Source organism: Mirounga leonina, unplaced genomic scaffold, assembly GCF_011800145.1.
Source record: "Mirounga leonina isolate KUSES-001 unplaced genomic scaffold, KU_Mleo_1.0 Mir_115, whole genome shotgun sequence".
Taxonomy (NCBI): Eukaryota; Metazoa; Chordata; class Mammalia; order Carnivora; family Phocidae; genus Mirounga; species Mirounga leonina.
This window is the reverse complement of record NW_023270268.1, coordinates 45475220-45497633: the sequence shown is the minus strand read 5'-3', so window position 1 is coordinate 45497633 and position 22414 is coordinate 45475220. Positions and strand designations below refer to the sequence as shown.

Here is a 22414-nt window from a genome sequence, read left to right as displayed (position 1 = left end):
TAATTCTTTATTAGACACCATAAGTGCTCTTTGAGTGACTACTTGACTTTGCTTCCCAGGCCTCACCTCCCAAAGTTACAAAATGATCAATTCCACCACCACACAGCCTCCAGAGGAGTCCTGCTCCCGGAACATCCTCATCACTCAGCAGATCATTCCTGTGCTGTACTTTGTGGTCTTCCTCGCAGGGACCCTGCTCAATGGTGTATCTGGATGGATATTCTTCTACGTGGTCAGCTCCAAGAGTTTCATCGTCTATCTCAAGAACATTGTCGTCGCTGACTTTCTGATGAGCCTGACCTTCCCCTTCAAGATCCTGGCCGATTCAGGGCTGGGGCCCTGGCAGATCAATGTGTTTGTGTGCAGGGTGTCTGCTGTGCTCTTCTACGTCAATATGTATGTCAGCATCGTGTTCTTTGGGCTCATTAGCTTTGACAGATACTATAAAATTGTAAAGCCTCTCTCGACTTCTTTCATCCATTCAGTAAATTACAGCAAACTCCTGTCAGTGGTGGTCTGGATGCTCATGCTCCTTCTGGCTGTCCCCAACATTATCCTGACCAACCAGAAGGCTACTAACGGGAAGGTGGCGCATATAAAATGTGTGAAACTTAAAAATGAACTGGGACTTAAGTGGCACAAAGCATCAAACTACATCTTTGTGGGCATCTTCTGGATTGTGTTTTTTCTTTTGATCATTTTCTATACTGCTATCACGAGGAAAATCTTCAAGTCCCACCTTAAGTCCAGAAGGAATTCCACTTCGGTCAAGAAGAAATCTAGCCGCAATATATTCAGCATCATGTTTGTGTTTTTTGTCTGTTTTGTACCTTATCACATTGCCAGAATTCCCTATACGCAGAGCCAAACAGAAGCTCATTACAGCTGCCAGTCTAAAGAAGTTTTGCTCTATGTAAAAGAATTCACTCTGCTACTGTCAGCTGCAAACGTATGCCTAGATCCTATTATTTATTTCTTTCTATGCCAGCCATTTAGAGAAATCTTATGTAAGAAACTGCACATCCCACTAAAAGCTCAGCATGACTCAGAAACTTCCAAAACCAAAAGAGGAAATACGATGCATGAAAGCACAGACACTCTGTGAATTCCCACCTCCTTTCAAACAAAATCCATGTACACATATTGCAATCTTCAGTTACATAAGACTAAATAAGAAACATGTCCATGCTAATAAGTATCATCTCTAGGCATTACAATCCAATTTAGTATAATGATGAAAACAAAATATAAGTTTCCCTGCTTTTTTATAACATCAGAGAAAAAAGTAACACATGCATTACTCCATTTTATTCCATCAAAGCAGAAGATTTAAATCACTAGCCTAGTCAGTTAATGTAGAAATTTAAATAGCATAAAGAAAATAGGAAGCAATCAAGGCAATTCACTGGGGCGTCTTCCTTCTCTAAATACAAGGATTAAGTTATGTGGTTTTTTTATGTTTTATATGGAGACTTATTAAGCCACTAAATGAGCCTGGAGCTCTGGTGTTAAAATATTTTTAAGTGGACTCTATTGAAGGAAGCTGGATATTGGGAAGTGCTGCCGGCAACTTTCCCTGTTCAATGGCATTGGGAAAAAAACATGTTGACTGGGACAAAGACAAAGACATACACACATACACTGCATGTACCTACATACATCTAGGGGCAGGGGAAGGAATTTTCTTAGAAAGCAACTGGACTTGAAAAAAAAGGAAAATCTAAGATTTACAATTATGAGTGAAAAATTACACATAAAATGAAAATTTACATATCCCATTTTCTGATAAAGCAGATGAACTTAAAATGTGCAGATATGGGATATGATTGCTGACTTGTGAGTTATCAAAACTAAATTATTTCTCTGCTATTAACTGGCTAGAAGATATCTAGGCCATCTTCCAAATGTTCTTCTCAAACATTTTGTAAGTCATGTGCATATACTTTTTTCCCTTACTATATACATATATATAATAATAATAAAGAAATTATTTTCAATAGCGTTCAGTTTTTCTTTCTTAAAAATCAAGGTAGGTGGGGCACCTGGGTAGCTCAGTTGGTTAGGCGTCTGCCTTCGACTCAGGTCATGATCCCAGGGTCCTGGGATTGAGCCCCACATCTGGCTCCCTGCTCAGTGGGGAGTCTGCTTCTCCCTCTCCACCTGCCCCTCACCCTGCTTGTGCTTTCTCTCTTTCTCTCAAATACATAAATAAAATCTTCAAAAAAAAAAAAACTTAAAAAAAAAATCAAGGTAGGAAAAAATAATGCCAATATTCTTCATAGTCATGACATGGGTGGTCTCTTTATTATGCTAATTATGCATAAAGGAAGGAAGACAGTTACCTAGTGTATTAAAAATTTTTATTTGCCAGACTTTCCAAAATAAGCACCTCATATGCTCTGGGACCTCATCAGATTTTAGGAAAAACAGAAAATACACCTTAAATTGAAGAAGAACTGGGAAGGTATTTACTCTCTGTGTCCACCTTCCACCCGCATAAAAACTCCCTGCTCCCAACTCTGGGTCAAATTATCCCCTCTCAAAAAGAAACAAATCACCAACCTATGACAAATATGCTTGGCAAAACTAAGCTTGCCATATATGTTTGGTTAAATACATCTGCAAAAGAAATTGGCTGTGCTTATTCTTCACAATTCCCACTGGCCAGGACAAATGAGTAAATACTGGTGTTTTACATGACCCCCCCCACCACCACCCCGGGAGAAAATGAAAGCCATAAAGAAAATGAGGAGCACCAAATAATGTCTTCGTAACCACTGTGCTAAAGCAGATGGGTAATGTGGAAATCAAGATTTCTCAGGAAGCAACATGCAAGCCAGGTAAGAATACTGTAAAGCAACAACTGATTAACAGTTACTGCATATCAGGTCCAGAACTACAACAAAAAATATAGTAGAGCAATGGCAACACTGGACCAATCCAGAAACTTCCCTGAGATTACCAGTACTATTTTTTTCAATTATGTTATGGACTAATCTCTGTCACTAGTTTATAGTACAGTTTTATAATATATATTTATCTCTGAGAAAGTAAAATAACAATCATATTGTAGAAGCAGTGCTATGAAACAGTAATAAGTATTTTTAAAAATGACATAGGGGAAAGGAAAGCCACATGTTGTTAAAGTGGTTCTTCTGTGGGGATGTCCTGTCATGAAGAGATAATGTGCATGCCATTGGTATCTTGCAGAGAACTGGTGAGCAAAAGGCAGTAACAGCTCTTTACCGTTGAAGACCAACCACACCATACCAGTTCTCTCCCAACCCCTCCCCACGCAAACCTCACAGTGCGGTTTACCCAAAAGGAAACCTCCTATCACTCTGGGGGGATGACCTGATGTCAGTTATTTTTTGTATTAATATACTTTCTTCTTCTTCTTCTTGTCCGGAGTCAAAAGATATAAATAGCAGCAATGGGGTTAAGGATAGAATAGAAAGCTAATGGCATATACTTTACTAACATCATCAAGTAGAAACAAAACTCAGTATAAGGGTGTTTTCTAGATTTCTGGGTTAATCTTCTTGGTAAAGCCAATGGATCAGAATTGTTTAATTTGTAGGTGACCAAAAAAATACAACTAAAATGGGGCGCCTGGGTGGCTCAGTTGGTTAAGCGACTGCCTTCAGCTCAGGTCACGATCCTGGAGTCCCGGGGTCGAGTCCCGCATCGGGCTCCCTGCTCGGCAGGGAGCCTGCTTCTCCCTCTGACCCTCCCCCCTCTCATGTGCTTTCTCTCTCTCGTTCTGTCTCAAATAAATAAATAAAATCTTTAAAAAAAAAAAAATACAACTAAAATTGGTCTCCTACAATAAAAAGAGATTTACTGGCTAACAGACCTAAACATCCGAAGTTGTGGGCATGGCTTAATTTAAGGGCTGACCGAGGGCCCCAGGTGATGTAACTAAAGCTGAGTTTATACCACTTTTGCAGTCACCGTCCACGGTATTAGTTTCAACTCAAAGGAAGCTGTGGGCTCTTTTTTTGTGGTAGCAAAAGGAAAGCAGCACTTCTAGACCTTAAACCTTCACAGCCAGGCCTCCAGAGAATTTCTTCAGAAACCTGGGACTTGGCTCTCATTGGGTCATACCGGCTCATTTTCCATCCCAACCTGTGGCCAGTGGAATCGGACATGCTGGTTGTCAATTATGGCTGGACCCTGATATTAGAGGCAGAGTGGGCACTGTGTAGGCCCAGGGACAAGAACCAGAGAAAGTGAATTTCTCAAGGGAAAAGTCTCATTTTTACTGCTGGGGAAATAGAGTCCGGAGGCTGAGGAGATAACCAACAGATGAGTACCACTGGCAGTAGACTGCCTTTTTATAAACAACCATTGTGAGATTCATGCATCTCAGTGGGCAGGTTTCATGTGTAATCTTAGATGATTATGATCTTTCTTTCTTGATTCTTACACAAAAGTTTCTTTTATTTAAAAAAAAAAAACTTCAGAATATTTCCATATAGGTACTGAGTCAATTACACATATCAAAATGGAATCATGGTTCGGTTAAAATGTACGAATTCCTATCAATGGGGAATTTTTAGTCATAGTCAAGAGCCACTTCTGAACACCTTTCTGTTAGATTTCTGCAGTCCACATGCTGCAAAGCAGCTACTGACTTATCATCTTCTAGCCACAGATGTGGTTTTTTTTTTTTCATTGCTGCCCCAATAAATAAACACATGGGGAAACAGTTGGCTGCAGCTAAGGGCCTGCTGGCCTCTCCTGGTGAGGCAGAAGCTCTCAACTCACTTTCGTTCCCAGCTCCCCTTGTTTTCAATTGTTTCTTACAACAATGTGTATCATGCCTTCTTTTCCACCATAGGCACCTGAGTTTATAAGCCACCCTGGGCACCCCGAGCCCTTGAGGACTTGCACTACAGCTTTCTCTACAGAAGGACCTGGAAAATGTTCCCTGTTAACCAGGTACACTCCAAAGCAGTTTCAGGGCTGGCAGAAAATATAAGAAGCTACGCCATTTTTATCTCTCCCACCTGCAACAGAAGTTGGAGTACAAGCATGAAAAGAGTTATTATAAAAATAGGCCCATCTCAACAACAGTGAAATATATGAAAAGTACTTTCATTGACAATGACTACTTGCTACTTTTTGAATGTGCTCATTGCATCAGTCTGACTTCTCTCATGGTCACAGTTAAGATCTCTGTGACCCATCTCAACCCACTTCCCAAACATTACCTTCAGTGCTTTGGGGACCTGAAATACAAGATTCTGGACTCAAGAGTCATCTTGCTCTACTTCCAACCACCAGATGTCACCAGCTCCAATCCACATGGTGTCAGTATGTCAGGCAAAGCCTAGAGTTAACACTACTTCCTGCTTCCCTCCCAAATCCCAGGTCACTGGTATCTGCTAAATCCTCCTCCAAAGTGCATGATAAAGTCCTAAGGGCTTACTTTCCTATCATTTCATCTCCTGACATAAAAGTCCACTGAAATGTGGCTCTCATCATCTCCATACAATACTTCACACTACTTAATATGATAATTCTTTTTCTAAACTAAAAGATTCTCTACATTTAACTAGGAGCTTTTTCAAGCTGTTAATTATTTACATTCTACTTCTTTACACCACAACTTTCTGAAGGAACACTAGATCTCTGATATTTACTGACTAAAATGAGAAGTTAATCCTCATTTTGTTTGTAAACTAACCACCACTGTCAACTCCATATTAAATTCACTTTTCTAGTTTAAAAAAAAAAAATGCCACTATTAAAAAAATAAATAAAAAACTTGCAATGCCATGACCAAATGTATTTTCTTATCTGTGTGATACTATGAAAGTAGTTAGGTAAATAAAAAGGAAAATGTTATTTTTTAATAGGAAAACTAGGACTTCTATCAATGCTATTTAAAATAAGAGTTCCTTAAGTGTTTAAAAAGTTACATTCAGAATGTCCTCGTTATTGCACAGTGAAAAAAATCATCAACAAAACCAAAGGCAATCTACTGAATGGGAGAAGATATTTGCAAACAATATAGCCAAAAAGGAATTAGTATCCAAAATATATAAAGACCTTATAAAACTTGACACTAGAAAAATAATATGATAAAAAAATGGAGGACTGAATAGACATTTTCCAAAAACAGCCTATAAATGGCGAACAGATGCATGCTCAACATCACTCATCATCAGGGAAATGCAAATCAAAACCACAATGACATATCACCCATACCTGTCAGAATGGCTAGTGTCAAAAAGACAAGAAATAACAAGTGTTGGCAAAGACATAGAGAAAAAGGAACCCTTGTGCACTGTTGGTGGCAATGTTAATTGGTGCAGCCAAACTGTGGAAAACAGTATGGAATTTCCTTAAAATATTAAAAATAGAGTGGCGCCTGCATGGTTCAGTCAGTTAAGCATCCAACTCCTCCTTCTGACTCAGGTCATGATCTCAGGGTCATGAGATCAAACCCCATGCAAGGTCCTCTTCCTCTAGCCCTCCCCCCATGCGTGCATGTGTGCTCGCTCTCTCTCTCAAATAAATAAATCTTTTTTAAAAATTAAAAATAGAAATACCATATGATACAGTAACTCCTGTACTGGACATTTACTAAAAGGAAATGAAAACACTAATTTGAAAAGGTATATGCACCCTATGTTTATTGCAGCATTATTTACAATAGCCAAGATAGGGAAGCAACCCAAGTGTACATCCATAGATGAATGGGTAAAGAAGTGGTGTAGATATACAATAGAATACTACTCAGCCATAGAAAAGAATGAGATCTTGCCATTTGCAACAACACGTATGGACCGAAGCAAAGTGAAATAAGTCAGACAAAAAGACAAATACCATATGACTTCACTTACATACGGAATCCAAAAAACAAATAAATACACAAATAAAAGCAGAAGTAGAATGTCCTGGTTATGATGATAAGGCACTAAGGAATATCTACTATCTACAAGAGAAGGAATAAAATAAAAAACAATCTATGCTTTATCAAATAATGGGGTAGCACTAAAAACATAGTAAGCCAATACTCAAACTCACCTTTCTACCTGTCAAGCTGGACTCTCTCCTCAGACTTCCCTTGCCAGGACTGAAACCAAAGTCTACTCCCCTGCGAGCCCTAAATCACAGCCCCATACCATACTTCCGCAGTGGTTCCCAGTGTCCATCATCTGGGCACTTCCCATCTCATTTCAGCTCCTCATTGTTTCTCACTCAAAATGACCACACCATAATCATCCCCTACCTGGTTTCTTGTCTACTGCTTTCTCCCCTAACCCTATGGAATCCAACGCCCACAGATTTACCAAGTACTGAGCTCTCCAGGGTTATTAAAGCATCTAAGATTGACTAAAGCGATCTAAGATTTGGTCTCAGGCAGATCCTGCTCCGATACTCCAAGCACCCAGATTGCCTGAGAATCACCAAACACTTCCCACATCTCAGTTATCTGCATCATGCCCCCCATGCTGGCACCATTCCCTCGCTCCTCCGAAGCGTCTCTTCACCACACCTCAGTCAAGAAGGACTGTACTTCCTGGACTCCCACCAGTTCTAACTAACAGTATCATTGCAGGTACTGCAGATTCCTTATCACCCCCTCTACACCGTAACCTTCTAAACATAACAAAAATATTCTCTAGCACGGGAGCTAAGGGGGCAGCCTGCAGTCAATAAACATTTGTTAGAATTTTGCTTAAGTACGTTATCAAAAAACAAAGACTCACATGGCAAGGGATAGGGAGAATTTCTCCAGAGAACCTTCTCCTAGAAGGTAACAACAGAGTTCGTAAAACGTATTCTGAGCTTTGAAAATGTGTTACTCACAACCTCTTAAGAAAAGGACCACAACTACTCAAGGGGGGAGAAAATGAACCTCAGTGACTAAAAAGAAAGAAGATAACCTTTAAAAGTTCTTTCTTAGGGATTTCCCTTATTAATTATTTCATATCCATCAGTCAAATAGCACACAACTGAAAGGTAAAATGAACTGTATGTTGACCCAATAACACTGTACAATCAATAAAAAGAATCAAAAGGACAGGCTAGGGGAATGAATATACTCAGCCACTCATAATCAAGTTCACATTCCAAGAATATGTAAAACACTTTTGCCTTCAAAATATTTCCAACTTTTTACTCTGTTTCATTAAAAAGGGAAAACCGCGATAGCATTTAAGTAATGCAGAAACACCAACATCTTGGAAGCTCTGTGTCTGTCTATGCCTCACTTAAAAAGCACTCTTATCTAATCACATCTGTCACTCTCAGATATGAAGCTACCAATCTCAGTGAGAGTCAGGGAAAAAAGTCTGACTTACTCCAGGTGGGAAAGGTGATTATGTGCTTTAAAAAATTTTTCAAAATGTGAACCTAAAGCACAGTGGCTCGAGAGAAGGCAGACATAGAGCCACACACACATTGCTAGAGAAATGTCTTGATCACCAGCATTCCTTAACCAAGGAACAGCCCCCTACCCAAAGATCATAAAAAAAGCTTCAGGATGCAAACTGTTTTGAGTTGAGAGCGTCCTGAGTTGCAAACCCCGTGAGTGGAGTGGGCACAGCAGCATACCGTTCCCACTGCTCAGTGGTACTGGAATTCAAACTAAGGGGGTGGAGGGGCAACAGAGCAGGGGGCGGCTGGATGGACCTGCTGGCCTCCTTTGTAACCACATGTTACATGTTAAATGTTGTTGTTTCTGCCCAACCCTTTCATTTTAAGCAGCATAATGAAGTACTAGGTCACTGGAGTCTGTGCAGCTCTGGACAAGGCCTTAGTTTCCCCATCTGTGGGCTTTCCTAACAGATCATGAATTTCCTTAAAGAAAATCAATTCACAGACCCGGGTCTGGCTGTGGCAGTGGCTACCTACTCCAATATTCATTTTCCCATTCCCTATTAGCTCCAAAGGACTACTATGCTCTGTTTAAAAAACAAATTTTAAGAATGTTAAGCATTAAGAACGACACTTCTACTGAAATACTGTTTGGTATTTGTGTTCAATAAAATCAAAAGCATGATTTGTGTGCATGGGGGAGTTAACTACAATAAGATTTTCTTTGTCAATTCATGGGGCAATTTTGCTTTTTCAGTTTTTATTTAAAACAAACAAAATATCCATTAAAGTAACTAGTATGTCATTTCTTAAAAAGTATTGCCATGACCAAGGTCAGGGAAAAATAAATTCACCTCACTTCTTCCCACTTGGGTTTCTAAAATACTGGGTTAGTGATGACCTGAAATTTCCCAGAACACTAACAAAATACACTCTGAAAAACATTTGTTCTTAATGAAACAGATAAAAAAGTGACTTCCGGAAATTTCAAATGGAACTCGTGTTAAAAACAAAACAGGGATGGTAGCCCCAAAAAAGCGTATTTCCACTCTGAATAAAATTCCACAAAATATCAGATTGCCTCAAGGTCATTCTCAAAGGAAGAACATGGTTCAGTTTCACTATTAAAAGACTAGTTTCGGGGAGCCTGGGCGGCTCAGTTGGTTAAGCATCTGCCTTCGGCTGGGATGGAGCCCCACGTCGGGCTCCCTGCTCAGCGGGGAATCTGCTTCTCCCTGTCCATCTGCCGCTCCCCCCTGCTTGTGCTCTCCTGCTCTCTCTCTCTGTCAAATAAATAAAAGCTTCCAAAAAAAAAAAAAAAAAAAAGACTGGTTTCTCACCATTCCAAAAAGGAAATGGAACACTGAGAACTAGGGTCCTTCAGCTCTTTTCTACCTGGCAATCCAGACACAAAAACTGTGGCCGCAGTACATTTTTAAGGATAGTTGAATATACTTCTTAATTCTGTCTGGCTAAACCCTCCGAAGTGACCAAGGAAGTAAACACATAGCCATGCCTACCATAAAAAAGAAACTATACTACAAAACACCTCTCATTCCAGTTTTTCTGCACACCATGTTAGAACAATTCACCACTCCACAGGCAGCCAGCTCCGTCTCACCAAATTCTCTCCTCCCCACCCTCTCTGTCCCCCACTGCATGTAAACCCCGAGCATCACTGCTTACTTACTTGACAATCTGCAAGGGTATCTTTTCTGAAGTGTGTTTTTCATTGAGTCCTATCCAACAACAATGCACACAAATCTTCAAGGACAGATCCTTTCCTAGCACTGTTAATAATGAGAGTTAACACTGGTTCTTAACCAAAAAGCAAATACAAAGTTTAAGATTTGGGATTTTTCGTCTAATTTGTAAGGGAATATATGTAAACAGTCTTCTTCTGCAACATGATAATAATAGCAGTAATAATTATTATTCATATTCATGTTACTATTACTACATGAATTTGGGAGAACACCAGAACCCGAGAAACAAATGGCCACCATCAACATAAGCATCCTTACGTTGTTTTTTTTTTCCCCAAAAGTTCCCTTAAACTCTCCTTAAATTCCCTTTAGCTTGACATCTCATTTAGTTTTTTGAGAGATTTTTCTTTTTAAAAGTGAATACCAAAGAGATTCATTTTGGATTCTGGAGAGGCTTATTTTTTTATTATTATTTATCTGGAAAACTAAGAATTATTAGGAGAAAAGGAGACAAAACCAAAGCACCTACCAGACCAATGAAGCAACACTAGAAATCAGACCCTAACTGACTAAGAAATGGTTTTGCACTTACAAATAAACTTTGGACCAGCAGACTTAGTACTCCAGAAAATACGGCTGAGACATGAGCTCATATCCTCTTTTATAAAAGCTACACTTATACAAGAAAGACAACCTAACAAAGCCAATCCATGACATGGATGGGATACAGTGACTTTTTATTAGGTCTCTCACCATGCTGAGCTCCATTCAGACACTCAGTAAACATGTGCTCACCACAGACAGAATGATCATTTACCCAAACAATTTAAATACACAGGACAGTCCCTTTACATACAATCTATTAATTACTAAATACCAGGCTCAATTCATTAAGCAGTTTGGGCCAAACTGACAAATGCTCATGGCAGGCCTACTCTTGTTAACTTAGAGAAACAGATCCGATATATCCCTGAAAGAAAAAATTACAACTATACAACAGCACACACAATATAACAACATTTTAAGTGGGTGTGCATACACAGAAAAATTTTAAAATCTGTGCCAAAATTTGTGCCAATTTATGTACCAAACTGTTAACAGTAATTATCTCTGTGCATTTAATTTTCTTCTTCTGTTTATATTTCCAGATTTTTCCACAATGAAAAAAGAATAAAGATAAATAAAACATGACTTTTACCAGACTATGTTAAATCACATCTTTTTTTTTAATTAACAGAGGTCTCAGCAGAACCCAAACTGCCAACAATTGTTTTAATTATAACTTCAAAAAGCTGGTGGGTGTCAGTATGTATACGTAAGAAATTTTGCTTAAAGACCTAATATATTTAACTCATAACCCCTTTCAAGGCACAAAAAGTGATGTTCTTTAAAATCGTTATGATGGAAAACATATCTTGGATGCTTTAAAAAAAAAAAATGCTAGGCACTCTAATGGACCAAAAAAATCTTTCCTCTAAAAGAATATATAAACACACAAAAGAAAGCACACACAAAATTGAACCTCTTGGGGAGACTTTCATACAGTTAAACTATTTACAAACCACAGTTTCATTTACGTCAATATGCAACACTTTAAAACCACACAAAAAGGAAAGGAAATTTTTAGTACAGCCAACCTTCGTGCGATAGAGCGGCTAGTGCTCTTGCTGAGGCCAGACGGCTAACTCATGGTTCTCTGAAGACCTGCAGCGAGCCCGCTGTGGCTCAGAGAATATACCCCCAGGTAGGTCTTTTTAAGTACTTGATATATTCAAATACCTTTCCATCTAAGGGGAAGCTATGATATTCGGTGTTTAAAACATAGAAGTTGGAAATGCCAATGTGTAATAAGGTTGCTTGTAAGGGCACCAATTACTAAATTCTAAATTCTAAATAGATTCTCGCTATGAACTGCACTATAATTTTCTTCTATCTGGTGACCCCCTCCATTCCTCTCAAAAAAAAAAAAAAAAGTTTAATTTATACAAAACTGAATACTTACTTATAGGTGAGCATAACTATTCAGTAACTCAATTTTATATTTTATAACAGAATGGATAAACACCATGTTGTAGGTCTTTACAACAGGGTGCAACAGATTTGAAATGACTTCCCTCCACAAAAATGATACATAATTTCAAGAACATTCTACTGTGACTTTCATTAAAAAAAAAAAAAAATCTAATAAGTGTATTTATATTCTAAGCAATGGGCACTCTATCCCAAACAAAGGAGACACTTGAAATCTTGATTTTTGCCACAGCACCTCAAATTTTCACAGGCTAAATAATTGGTTGACAAAACATTTATCAAAGCACTTGGTTTTCAAATTTGTGATAGAGAACACAAAATGCTATTATAGTATAATTTAACCTCTAATCAACATACCAAAAATTTTAAATGAAGAGATTTGTTTTTCATTGCAATCTAGACTGAGGTTCATGAAAAGCAAGTGCAAGGCACTACAGGAATCTCAAGCATCATCAAATAAATAGTTATGTTGTAATTATTTTTAAATAAATTACCCATAAGTGGTATATATGGCCAGTTCTAGTTATAGAGAATATTATTAATTGATGAAAACAATTTTCTAATCCTCTTTACCATATATTCATCTATAAAATGAGACTTTATTGTATAATTGTATGAGCAATAGGAACACTTAAAAAAAAACACAGTATTAACTATTATCATATAACATTAGAAATACAAGAGCATAAGCCAAAATCCTAGCATCTGGTAAAGGAACAATGAGTTAAGGTGGGAGATGGAGACGATGATCAATTTATACCAACACTAGCTTTTGACCCAGAGAAGAAAAGGATGGTCAGAATGCCAAGGTTCAAATAAATGGTTACTATCCAAAAAACAGAGTCCTAAGAAGTCAGTGAAGCCTGGAGTAGACTTCAGACACAAAGAGCTTATTCCAGGCATTTTAAGATAGGAAGGATTTGGATATAGGAAGGATAAGGGCAGAAAGCCTAAAAATGATCAATGGGGTCAGATTCTAGCCTGTTCTTACAAGCTGGAAAACCTTGAGCAACATCCAAGTGCCAGACCCCAGTCTCCTCAACTGATCTGAGACTTGGACTAGATGCTGTCAATAAAATTTCCCTCCACCCTTAAAGTCCTATGATTCCCCAAATTTTATCACAACCAAGAGTACAAAGGCAGGAAGGAGCAGTTCACAGCAGAGTAGAGATACCACCAATCTAGGGAATTAAGATAAAGACAGTAGGGATGGTTTGAAGCAACTAGGTCATGGGAACTTTGAAAGTAAGGGAGGTTTAGATTTAAAAGACAGAAACTAGGTCTGGTTTTTAAATATATATACAGTAAAAGGAAACATCAAAATACTTGAAGTCTGAGCCTCTCTCATTAGTATTTAAAGGAAAAGTTAGGAACTAATATTTTCTTTCTGCTCTTTTACATGAAAATTGCCTAGAATATAGTTCCTGCCACATAGTAAGCACTTAGTAAGGCTGGCTACTATAATAATAGTTATTATCATCACCATCACCATGATTATTACTATTACTGAGAAAGTTCTAGAGTGGTTTTGAACATAGCTTCTGAGATCAGACTGCCTGAGTTGGAATCTTGGCTCTATAATTTAGCAACTATATAATCTTGGGTGTTACTTAACCTCATTTTGCCACAGTTTTCTCATTTGTAAAGTAGGGATAATAACACCTACGTGATAGGAATGATGAGAGGTTAAATAAGTACCTGTAAAGTACTTAGCACAGTGCCAGACACAAAGTACTCAATTATTTTCATTAAGTTTAGTGCAGAATGAATTATGCATGAACCCTAAGTCCTATCTCAAGTTGGGAAAGAGGAAGGACATGTACCCTTTTAAATGACACTTTAATTTATAAAGTTTTATGTAGATCTGCCTTATTAATCTGCTTATAGTGTTTCATCCCAAGGTGTATAGTGTTTCATCCCAAGGTGTATATAGTGGATCATTAAATAATCAGGAGAATTAATAATTGATCAGAAAGGCTTCAAAAGGTTTTGTTGTTGTTGTTTCACTTTTAAGGGAGGTTTCAGAGAATGGGCTTATTTGGCCTTCTTAGCCACTATAATTAAGATTTGCTATTTTTTTAAGAAGATTTTATTTATTTATTTTTGGGAGAGAGGGTGTACATGTGAACACAGTAGGGGGAGGGGCAGAGGGAGAAGCAGACTCCCCGCTGAGGAGGGAGCCTGATGCTGGGCTCTATCCCAGGACCCTAAGATCATGACATGAGCCAAAGGCAGCCGCTCAACAGAATGAGCCACCCAGTGACCCAGATTCACAGTTTTTAAGTTGTGTATCAGGTTTTTTTCTCTGCTAAAACACAAAATCTTCTGGTCTTTAAAACTAAAGGAAGGTGTTTAATATGCATGAGGAGGGTGCACACCAAGAAGCAGCACCAAAAAGATATACCTGTGGCCCTAAGAGCATTAGTGTGGACCAGGTCAAAGAGAATAAATGAAGCCCAATTGGTTTAACTTACACTTATGTTCCAGATTTGGAGGGCACATGACAAGATTTTGTCATTATCAGTATCAGTCACAATGGTGCTAAGGATATGTCTTATACTTTTGGGCTTAACTGCCTCAAACCTACAGTGAAAGAAAATAAGTATTATAGTTAGATGTTTTCATACTAAGATAACTGAGCTTCTCTTTGAGAATTCTGTAACCAGTGATCATATATTCTTGTTCTAGAAGCCTACATTTGTCGTCAAATTTCTCAAAAACACTGACACAGAAACATCTATACAAGCACTATTTACCAGAAATAGAAAACAAACCACACAGGTACTTTAAAATTATCCAGTAGCTGCATTTGAAAAAGCAGAAAGAAACAGGAGAAATTAATTTTAATCATATATTTAACCTAATATCAGAAATATCATTTCAACATATGCTGAATACAAAAAATATGGAGATATTTTACTAATTGTACTATTGTACAAAACAGTGCACTTTTACTAGTTGTATTATTTTTATAGTCTTTCCTAAAAAAATCTTTAAAACCTGGTGTGTATTTTGCATTTACAGCCCATGTCAATTTGGCTGTCAAAGTGGCTGTCATTTCAAGTGCTCAGTAGTCACATGCGGCCACATACTGGACATCACAGGCCTAGGTCACTAGGGAATGGAGTGAGGAAAAGGAAGGAATAAGCATCAATTCAAGCCAGATTCTAACCCTTCAATTCTTTCTGCTGAACAGAAAAATGAAATGCAATGGTGATTGTGAACACGCTCTGGTACTTGACACAATGAAGGGCCTTACCTCTAAATTTCAGGACAATTTTCTGTCCCCCGTTACCTCCCCACTCAGCCTAGGTTCCTCCAGCATGAGGAGCTCTTGTCAATCTATGAAAACAGCAAGCCAGGAAGCCTCACTGAAACCTCCTCCGGCTCAGCCACAACCAAACCATTTTACCCTCATTTCCTCTCTGCCTGTTTCTCAGAATTTCAGTTCACTTATCTCCTCTGCAAACTACCTTCCAACCCAAGTGGTAACAAAAGAGCTATCAGAATGCAAAAGTGTGATGTCAAAAATATCCATTCTAGAAGCAAACCTATATGGGATTTCCCAAAATCATGAAAACAGATCATGGAAAACCCAGGCCTCCTCACAATCTATGATGTTTTACCAATAAAATTCTATCTAAAAATCAGAAAAATTGTGACCCAGGTGTTATGAGTACAGATGTTTTTAAAGAAAATCATTTCTAACTTTAATTACTAACCTCCCTCCCCCACCTCTTTTTTTAAACAGATTCTTTGGATTTTTTTTTTTTTAACAGAGTCATCCTTACTTCCCCTCAAGATGACAAACAGTTCTATCTTCTGCCCAGTTTACAGAGATCTGGAGCCATTCACATATTTTTTTTATTTAGTGTTCCTTGTTGGAATTATTGGAAGTGGTTTTGCAACCTGGGCTTTTATACAGAATAACACAAATCACAGGTGTGTAAGCATATACTTAATTAATTTGCTTACGGCTGATTTCCTGCTGACTCTGGCATTACCAGTAAAAATCGTTGTCGACTTGGGCGTGGCACCCTGGAAGCTGAAGATTTTCCACTGCCAAGTGACAGCCTGCTTCATCTACATTAATATGTACTTATCAATTATCTTCTTAGCATTTGTCAGCATTGATCGCTATCTTCAGTTGACACACAGCTCCAAGATTTATCGGATCCAAGAACCTGGATTTGCCAAAATGATATCGACTGTGGTGTGGCTAATGGTCCTTCTTATAACAGTGCCCAACATGATGATTCCCATCAGAGACATCGAGGAGAAGCCAAATGTGGGATGCATGGAATTCAAAAGGGATTTTGGCAGAAATTGGCATTTGCTGACAAATTTCGTATGTGTGGCAATATTTTTAAATTTCTCAGCCATCATTTTAATATCTAACTGCCTTGTAATTCGACAGCTCTACAGAAACAAAGATAATGAAAATTACCCATATGTGAAAAAAGCCCTCATCAACATCCTTTTAGTGACTACAGGCTACATCATATGTTTTGTCCCATATCACATTGTCCGAATCCCATACACCCTGAGCCAGACAGAGGTAATATCTGACTGCCCAACCAGGATTTCACTATTCAAAGCCAAAGAGGCCACACTGCTCCTTGCCGTGTCAAACCTGTGTTTTGATCCGATCTTGTACTATCACCTCTCAAAAGCATTCCGCTTAACAGTCACCAAGACTTTTGCTTCACGTAAGGAGACCAAGGCTCCAAAAGAAAAATCAAATGGTGAAAACAGTGCATAAAACATGGGATTTCTCATGCTATCACTTCCTGCCTCAGTGGGAAAGAGAGCAAAGAGCCTAAGTAAAAAAGACAGCTAGCATATGTGGCCTGGTTTACTGAGAAACTGTTTCCAAATGTAAGCCAAGCAGTACTCTTGTGGTTGTTAATGATCCTTAACCCAAATATTTGTACAAAAAAACTAAAAGATGCTGTTGAACCAACATAAAACCTTGCATTATCCTTGAAATCTCAAGGAGTTTTATGACAGACTCAGAGGCATTCGTGAGGTATTCATTTAAATACCGGGAACTGACTTCTTGATAGAAATATGCAACACAATTTAAATAAAACCATTTAGATCATACCAAAAAAAGTCCAGCTGATTTTTACATGAAACCACCTGTGCCTGATTTATTTTTAATCCATCATTTTAAAGATGGTAAACTTTTGGTTTACTACTCTGATTTTTAATATCTAATTGTTTTGTAAGGTTATAAATAAAGACTTTCTACCCTAAGTAATGACAAATTCAGTGATTCCTTATTTTGTAGTAACATGAAATAGACCCTACAACATTTTCAAGCAAGTTGTTAAACTACACTGGCTGCTTGAAAGTACTGTTATGGAACTAAAAACTCACATCAAAGATATGGAAAAACAGCACTACTCAAATGGCCTTCAAAGAGACATGCCAGATACACACACAGCAAGACCTTGTAGGGAACACAGCACATGCTGGGCTGATTGGCACCATGTCTGAGTCTGACCCCACATGGGGCCTGCAGTTTAAAGAATGGGGGACTCCAGTTCTCAGGGTCACAACCCTTAGATCAAATTCTCTCTACTGCCAGTAATGCAGAAAGGGCTCAATAGATGGTATAAAATAAAAGACTTATTTGGGAAAAAGAAAATTGAAAAGTTTAGATAATGATACCTGAGACTGGGGGTGGGGGGATCATTTCAATAGCAAAAGCCTGTATTGCAACAATTGGTAATACATTTGCATTAGCTGCAGTGATTAAGAAATGGTGTTCCTGGCAGCTCTCTTGAGCTCGCCCACTCTCACATCTCAAGAGTGTACTTTTCACTTTAATAAACTTTCCCATTTGTGGAAGGAAAGAAAGAGAGAGAGAGAGAGAGAGAGAGAGAGAGAAAGAATGAAAGAGAGAAAGAGAGGAGAGAGAGAGAGAAAGAAAGAAAGAGAGAAAGAAAGAAGAAAGAAAGAAAGAAAGAAAGAAAGAAAGAAAGAAAGAAAGAGAAAGAAAGAAAGAAAGAAAGAAAGAAAGAAAGAAAGAAAGAAAGAAAGAAAGAAAGAAAGAAAAAGAAAAAAAGAAAGAAAGAAAAGAAAGGAAAGAAAGGAAAGAAAGAAAGGAAGAAAGGAAGAAAGAAAGGGTATTCCTGGAAACTAACAAAACAAGTTTGATTCCAGAGTCATTTTTAGTTCTGTATTGAGAATTATTTTCTGAAGCTTGAACCCAAGACAATTCTGGTGTACAATTTCAGTATTTTCTGAGTTTGAAGAGAGTAATATATGAGAAAATGCACCCAAAAAAAGTCACACTTCTACCATGGTAAGTCCCGGACAAATTCTAGCTAGTGGTCATGACAGGAACCCCCCTCAGCATCACGTATCTGACCCAGGGTGTAAAGGGCTGCTGAAATGCCAGCCTGCTAGAACCTGTGCTTGCTGATGGTCTAACTTGTTTTTACTGACCGGCAGATCAAGACATGATTCATATGAGCATACGTGAAACTACTAGTTGCTTTTCCTGAATCTTTTGGTCAAGTCCCCATTAGTCTTCTCTCCTTGGTCTTCACTCACTAAGTGTGAGTGAAGACAGAAAGGGGGGTGGGAGGGAGCAATTTTTTTTTTTTAATCATATTCTTATATGCTTCTCCTATTCATGCATGATAGGTTAGTCAAATTTTCCCTCTTTATTAAGGAAGAGAACAAGACTCTCTACAGCATTCCTAATGTCGATGTTACATTAGTATATACGTTCATTTCCTCTTGATGATGTTTTATTCTAAATGACACTCAGAGTAAAGGGAGGCCTAGGGCAACTGGTGATAGAAGGCTATTAAAAGAATTATATCCTACAACATCAATTTTCTAGTAGTTGTGTTATGATTGCATTACAGTTATGTTATAATCCATCATGAGAGACTTAATCACCAGAAATCATTCATGCTCCTTCCTCTAAGGAGGTGGACAATCTTTAGAATGTTACATGCTGGCAATGACTGTGTAGACAAGGGTCACATGGACAACAGAACAGAGATGTCTGTGCTTGGGTGCACACCAAGACACATGGGAGAGGGAGGTGAGCAAAGCTCTGCCCACCCAAGAGAAGAACACAGAATCCTCAACCAATTTCAACCATAGTCAACATTTTGCCCTATTTGCTTTATTACCCCTCTCCTTTTTATTTAAATTAAGTTTTTACTTTGGAATACTTTAAGATTTACAGAAAAGGCACATAGATAGTACAGCAAACCTTTCATCCCATTTGCCCTAATGTTAATGGCTTACATCACCATGATACATTGGCCAAAAGTAGGAAATTAACATTGGTCTATTAAGTGTTAACTGAACTCCAGACTTCGATATCCTGCCCCCCCATTTTTGATGCCAACTATTTTAAGACCAATCCCAGACATTATAATATTCATCCATAAATTCTTCAGGACACAGATCTAAAATATCAGGCTATCCTTTCTGTTGCCCTAAATGCACAGTGAGATTATTCCATTATGTTGGAAATGAGTGATATGTACAGGTAAAGCAAAAAAAAAAAAAAAAAAAAATGTATTCAGCCAGTTATGAGCAAGAAAGAATTGTGACAACTTTTGACACAGCCCTGGACAGAAAAACTGACACCAAAAAGAAGATTCTTAATTGTAATAAAAAATACATGTAAAAAAAATTTTTTTTTGAAAGTTCCAAAATAATAAAAATTAAAAATTAAGAAAATATTTAGTTTGCAGAGCAAAACTCCTCAAAGATATCCAGAACATTATATATACCTCACAATCACACTGCTGTTAAAATAATAATAGCGTGCAACAACAACAAAAAAACAGCTCATTAAAATTTCTCTTAAAATCCCAGGAAAAAAGATAGTAAACCTACAAATATAAACATATTTACAGATTTTGGCCCAATTTTCATTACTTTCAAAAAACCAATCTTGTTTCCCTTTAGTAAAAAGCACGTCACTTGTTAAGAGTTAAACACTAAATTTCCTGGTATTTCTCATATGCTGTTCAATTCTTAAATTCATTAGTTTGAAATCCAAGTCCATGTCATATACAACCTCCTCTATGAAGCCTTACCCAACTTTGCAATCAGATGCTCTCTCTCCCCTCCAATATTTATTCTTTGAGAGTGGAAGAGACCCAGGAATGTTAAACAGTTCACCTTCCAGCAGGCACTTGGGTTTTTACTAAATTACTGCATTTATTTTAGTGTGTATCATTTCACATTTGTCTCCCTCCTATCTTATTCATCTTTCTTGTGTCCTAAAATTCTCATTCGTCTGTATAATACCAAGTACCTACCACAATACAGTGCACATAAAAGCTACTCAGGAAATGAGTTTCAAATGGAAGTAGGAAAACACATTTAGATGTCATTTCCAGTCACTCAAATGCTCTTGATAAAAGGATAATAATCTAGAAAATTCCATTAATTCTAGCTAGCCAGTAGCATCCCATCACAAATTTGAACTACAACTGTACATACACTATACGATCATAATTATAAAAGTAGCAGTAAATGAAAAACTCACCTGCTTTCAAATGTGTTACTCAGGCAAGTAGAATAGTCAATGGTTAATGATCTTTTAATGAAACAATCAAGGTTGCCAACTGATCAAAGCTGTGACTTACCAGAGGTATGGGAAAATGGGTTGCATACTGCAGGTGTCGCAGGAGGTCATAATTAGATGGAAAAATTAGCTCCCTGGGTTTTTCTCTCTTAAGCAACTTCTCACCATTAACCGACATTCTTCTGCCCAAGGAAGGGTTGGCATTCTCACAGGATTCTCCAGGCATGGGAGAAAAAATCTAAGTCATGTAAAATAAATGTTGGAGATTGTAAATGAAAGAGAGCAACACCAAAACACAGCGCTACATACCAAAACTCCAAACACACAAGACACTCCTACACTATCTCTTCCTTCTTTAAACACTGAGAAAATATATAAAGAAAATAAAGAAACTATGTTAATTTCCACAAAATTCATATTAAGATTAGTAGGAAACTATCAACATCATCTCCCATTTTGAAGATGAGAAAATGACCACCACACACGTAAAAATTGTGCAAAGCTACACTTCCCAGAGGACCAGAGACAACATCAGATTCATAGGTTAAGTGTTTCCTCATGAGTAACAGATACAAAAGTTTTAGTCAGTACCCCAAACAGTATTTTTTATAAAGCACCTCACTGAGATCCATAAGGAAGAAAATACTATAATTTTACGGAGATAAAGTAGAAAAAGCGTAACAAGTCCAGAGCCAGAAAAGCTATTATTTAGAAACTGAACACATACATAACACATCAACATGGACTGTCATGATGAAACTATTCATGTATTCCTGAGAGATGATGGTCTCAAGATGAACAAAAGTCACAGTCAACTAGGAGGACAGGAGTGTTCTACTCTACAAAAGAGACAATGCAACTAAAACTAAGGATGAACCGAAATGACACAATTGCACAAGATGATGTACCCTAGAAAGGAATATGGTAGGATGACATTTACATCACAGGGACACAAGTCATTCCAGTACGTAGGGCAAGGAACAGAAGGACGGAGACAAGCTGGGAGAGGGGTGGGGAAGAGGGGTTAATAGTCAATAAGAATTTGAAGGCTGAACCTACTGGAAATTCCGAACCAAAGTCAGTTTTAAAGTCATTCTTGTCTACTTCATCAAAAATATTAGTAGTTCCTGAGTCAATGCCCATATGCGCCATTATAGTCTGTTCCTGATAATTACCAGAGAAAGAAAGTGACACTGTAAATTTTGTAGTTAAATTAAATTAAAAAACTGAAGCTAAAATATGACAGTGATGTTTTTAACCACCCTAGGTCTTTTCTCTCCCTAGTATCTATTTTTCCCCAAAAAAGAGAAGTTTTAAGACATGTACTTGCTTTGCAAAGTCACATTCTTTATTCTCATAAGATTTACCTTTCATGATACTTGAAGGAAAGAGCCCACAAACTTAAAAACATTAAAAAACAAACCGGTCATAATGTCCCTCCTTTAGGCTATTCCCAGTCACGTGCTCACCAACTTTTCTTAGAAAAATCTGAGAGTACACCCAATAAGATACCTCGATATCCAAGAATAGAAAGGAAGAAACAGAAACATAAAAGAAGCATAAACAGGTAAAGTAACTTTAGTTTTTTAGCCTTTTATAACTTCTGTGGACAAATTTGGAAACAACAGTATTTACATTAAGGAAACAATTTTTTAAATTCCTGCACCATTTGATCACCAAATCTTAAGAACACAAAGTATGAATCCACACATGTAATTCTAATGCCAGGTCTTTCAATTACAAGGATAATTTAAAAAAATATCATCACAGC

General features: G+C 37.7%; 3 protein-coding genes across 5 annotated transcripts in view; 2 read left to right on the top strand and 1 right to left on the bottom strand.

Annotated features, from left to right (window-relative positions):
* Positions 1 to 1587, top strand: part of P2RY14 (purinergic receptor P2Y14) — a 49307-nt gene extending 47720 nt beyond the window's left edge. For all 3 annotated transcript variants that reach the window (XM_034997079.1, XM_034997086.1, XM_034997072.1), the window contains exon 3: positions 60 to 1587. In XM_034997079.1, the coding sequence (XP_034852970.1) occupies positions 83 to 1105 (1023 nt within the window). In that variant the 5' untranslated portion in view covers positions 60 to 82 and the 3' untranslated portion in view covers positions 1106 to 1587. The remainder of the gene's footprint in view (positions 1 to 59) is intronic.
* Positions 1 to 22414, bottom strand: part of MED12L (mediator complex subunit 12L) — a 317050-nt gene that overhangs the window by 193800 nt on the left and 100836 nt on the right. The window contains exon 15 of the mRNA XM_034997061.1: positions 20705 to 20881. Within this exon, the coding sequence (XP_034852952.1) occupies positions 20705 to 20881 (177 nt within the window). The remainder of the gene's footprint in view (positions 1 to 20704; positions 20882 to 22414) is intronic.
* GPR171 (G protein-coupled receptor 171) lies at positions 11689 to 17517 on the top strand. Its single transcript, XM_034997117.1, has 2 exons — positions 11689 to 11784; positions 15823 to 17517. Exon 2 carries the CDS (start codon positions 15874 to 15876, stop codon positions 16831 to 16833), a length of 960 nt encoding a protein of 319 aa, XP_034853008.1. The 5' UTR covers positions 11689 to 11784; positions 15823 to 15873; the 3' UTR covers positions 16834 to 17517.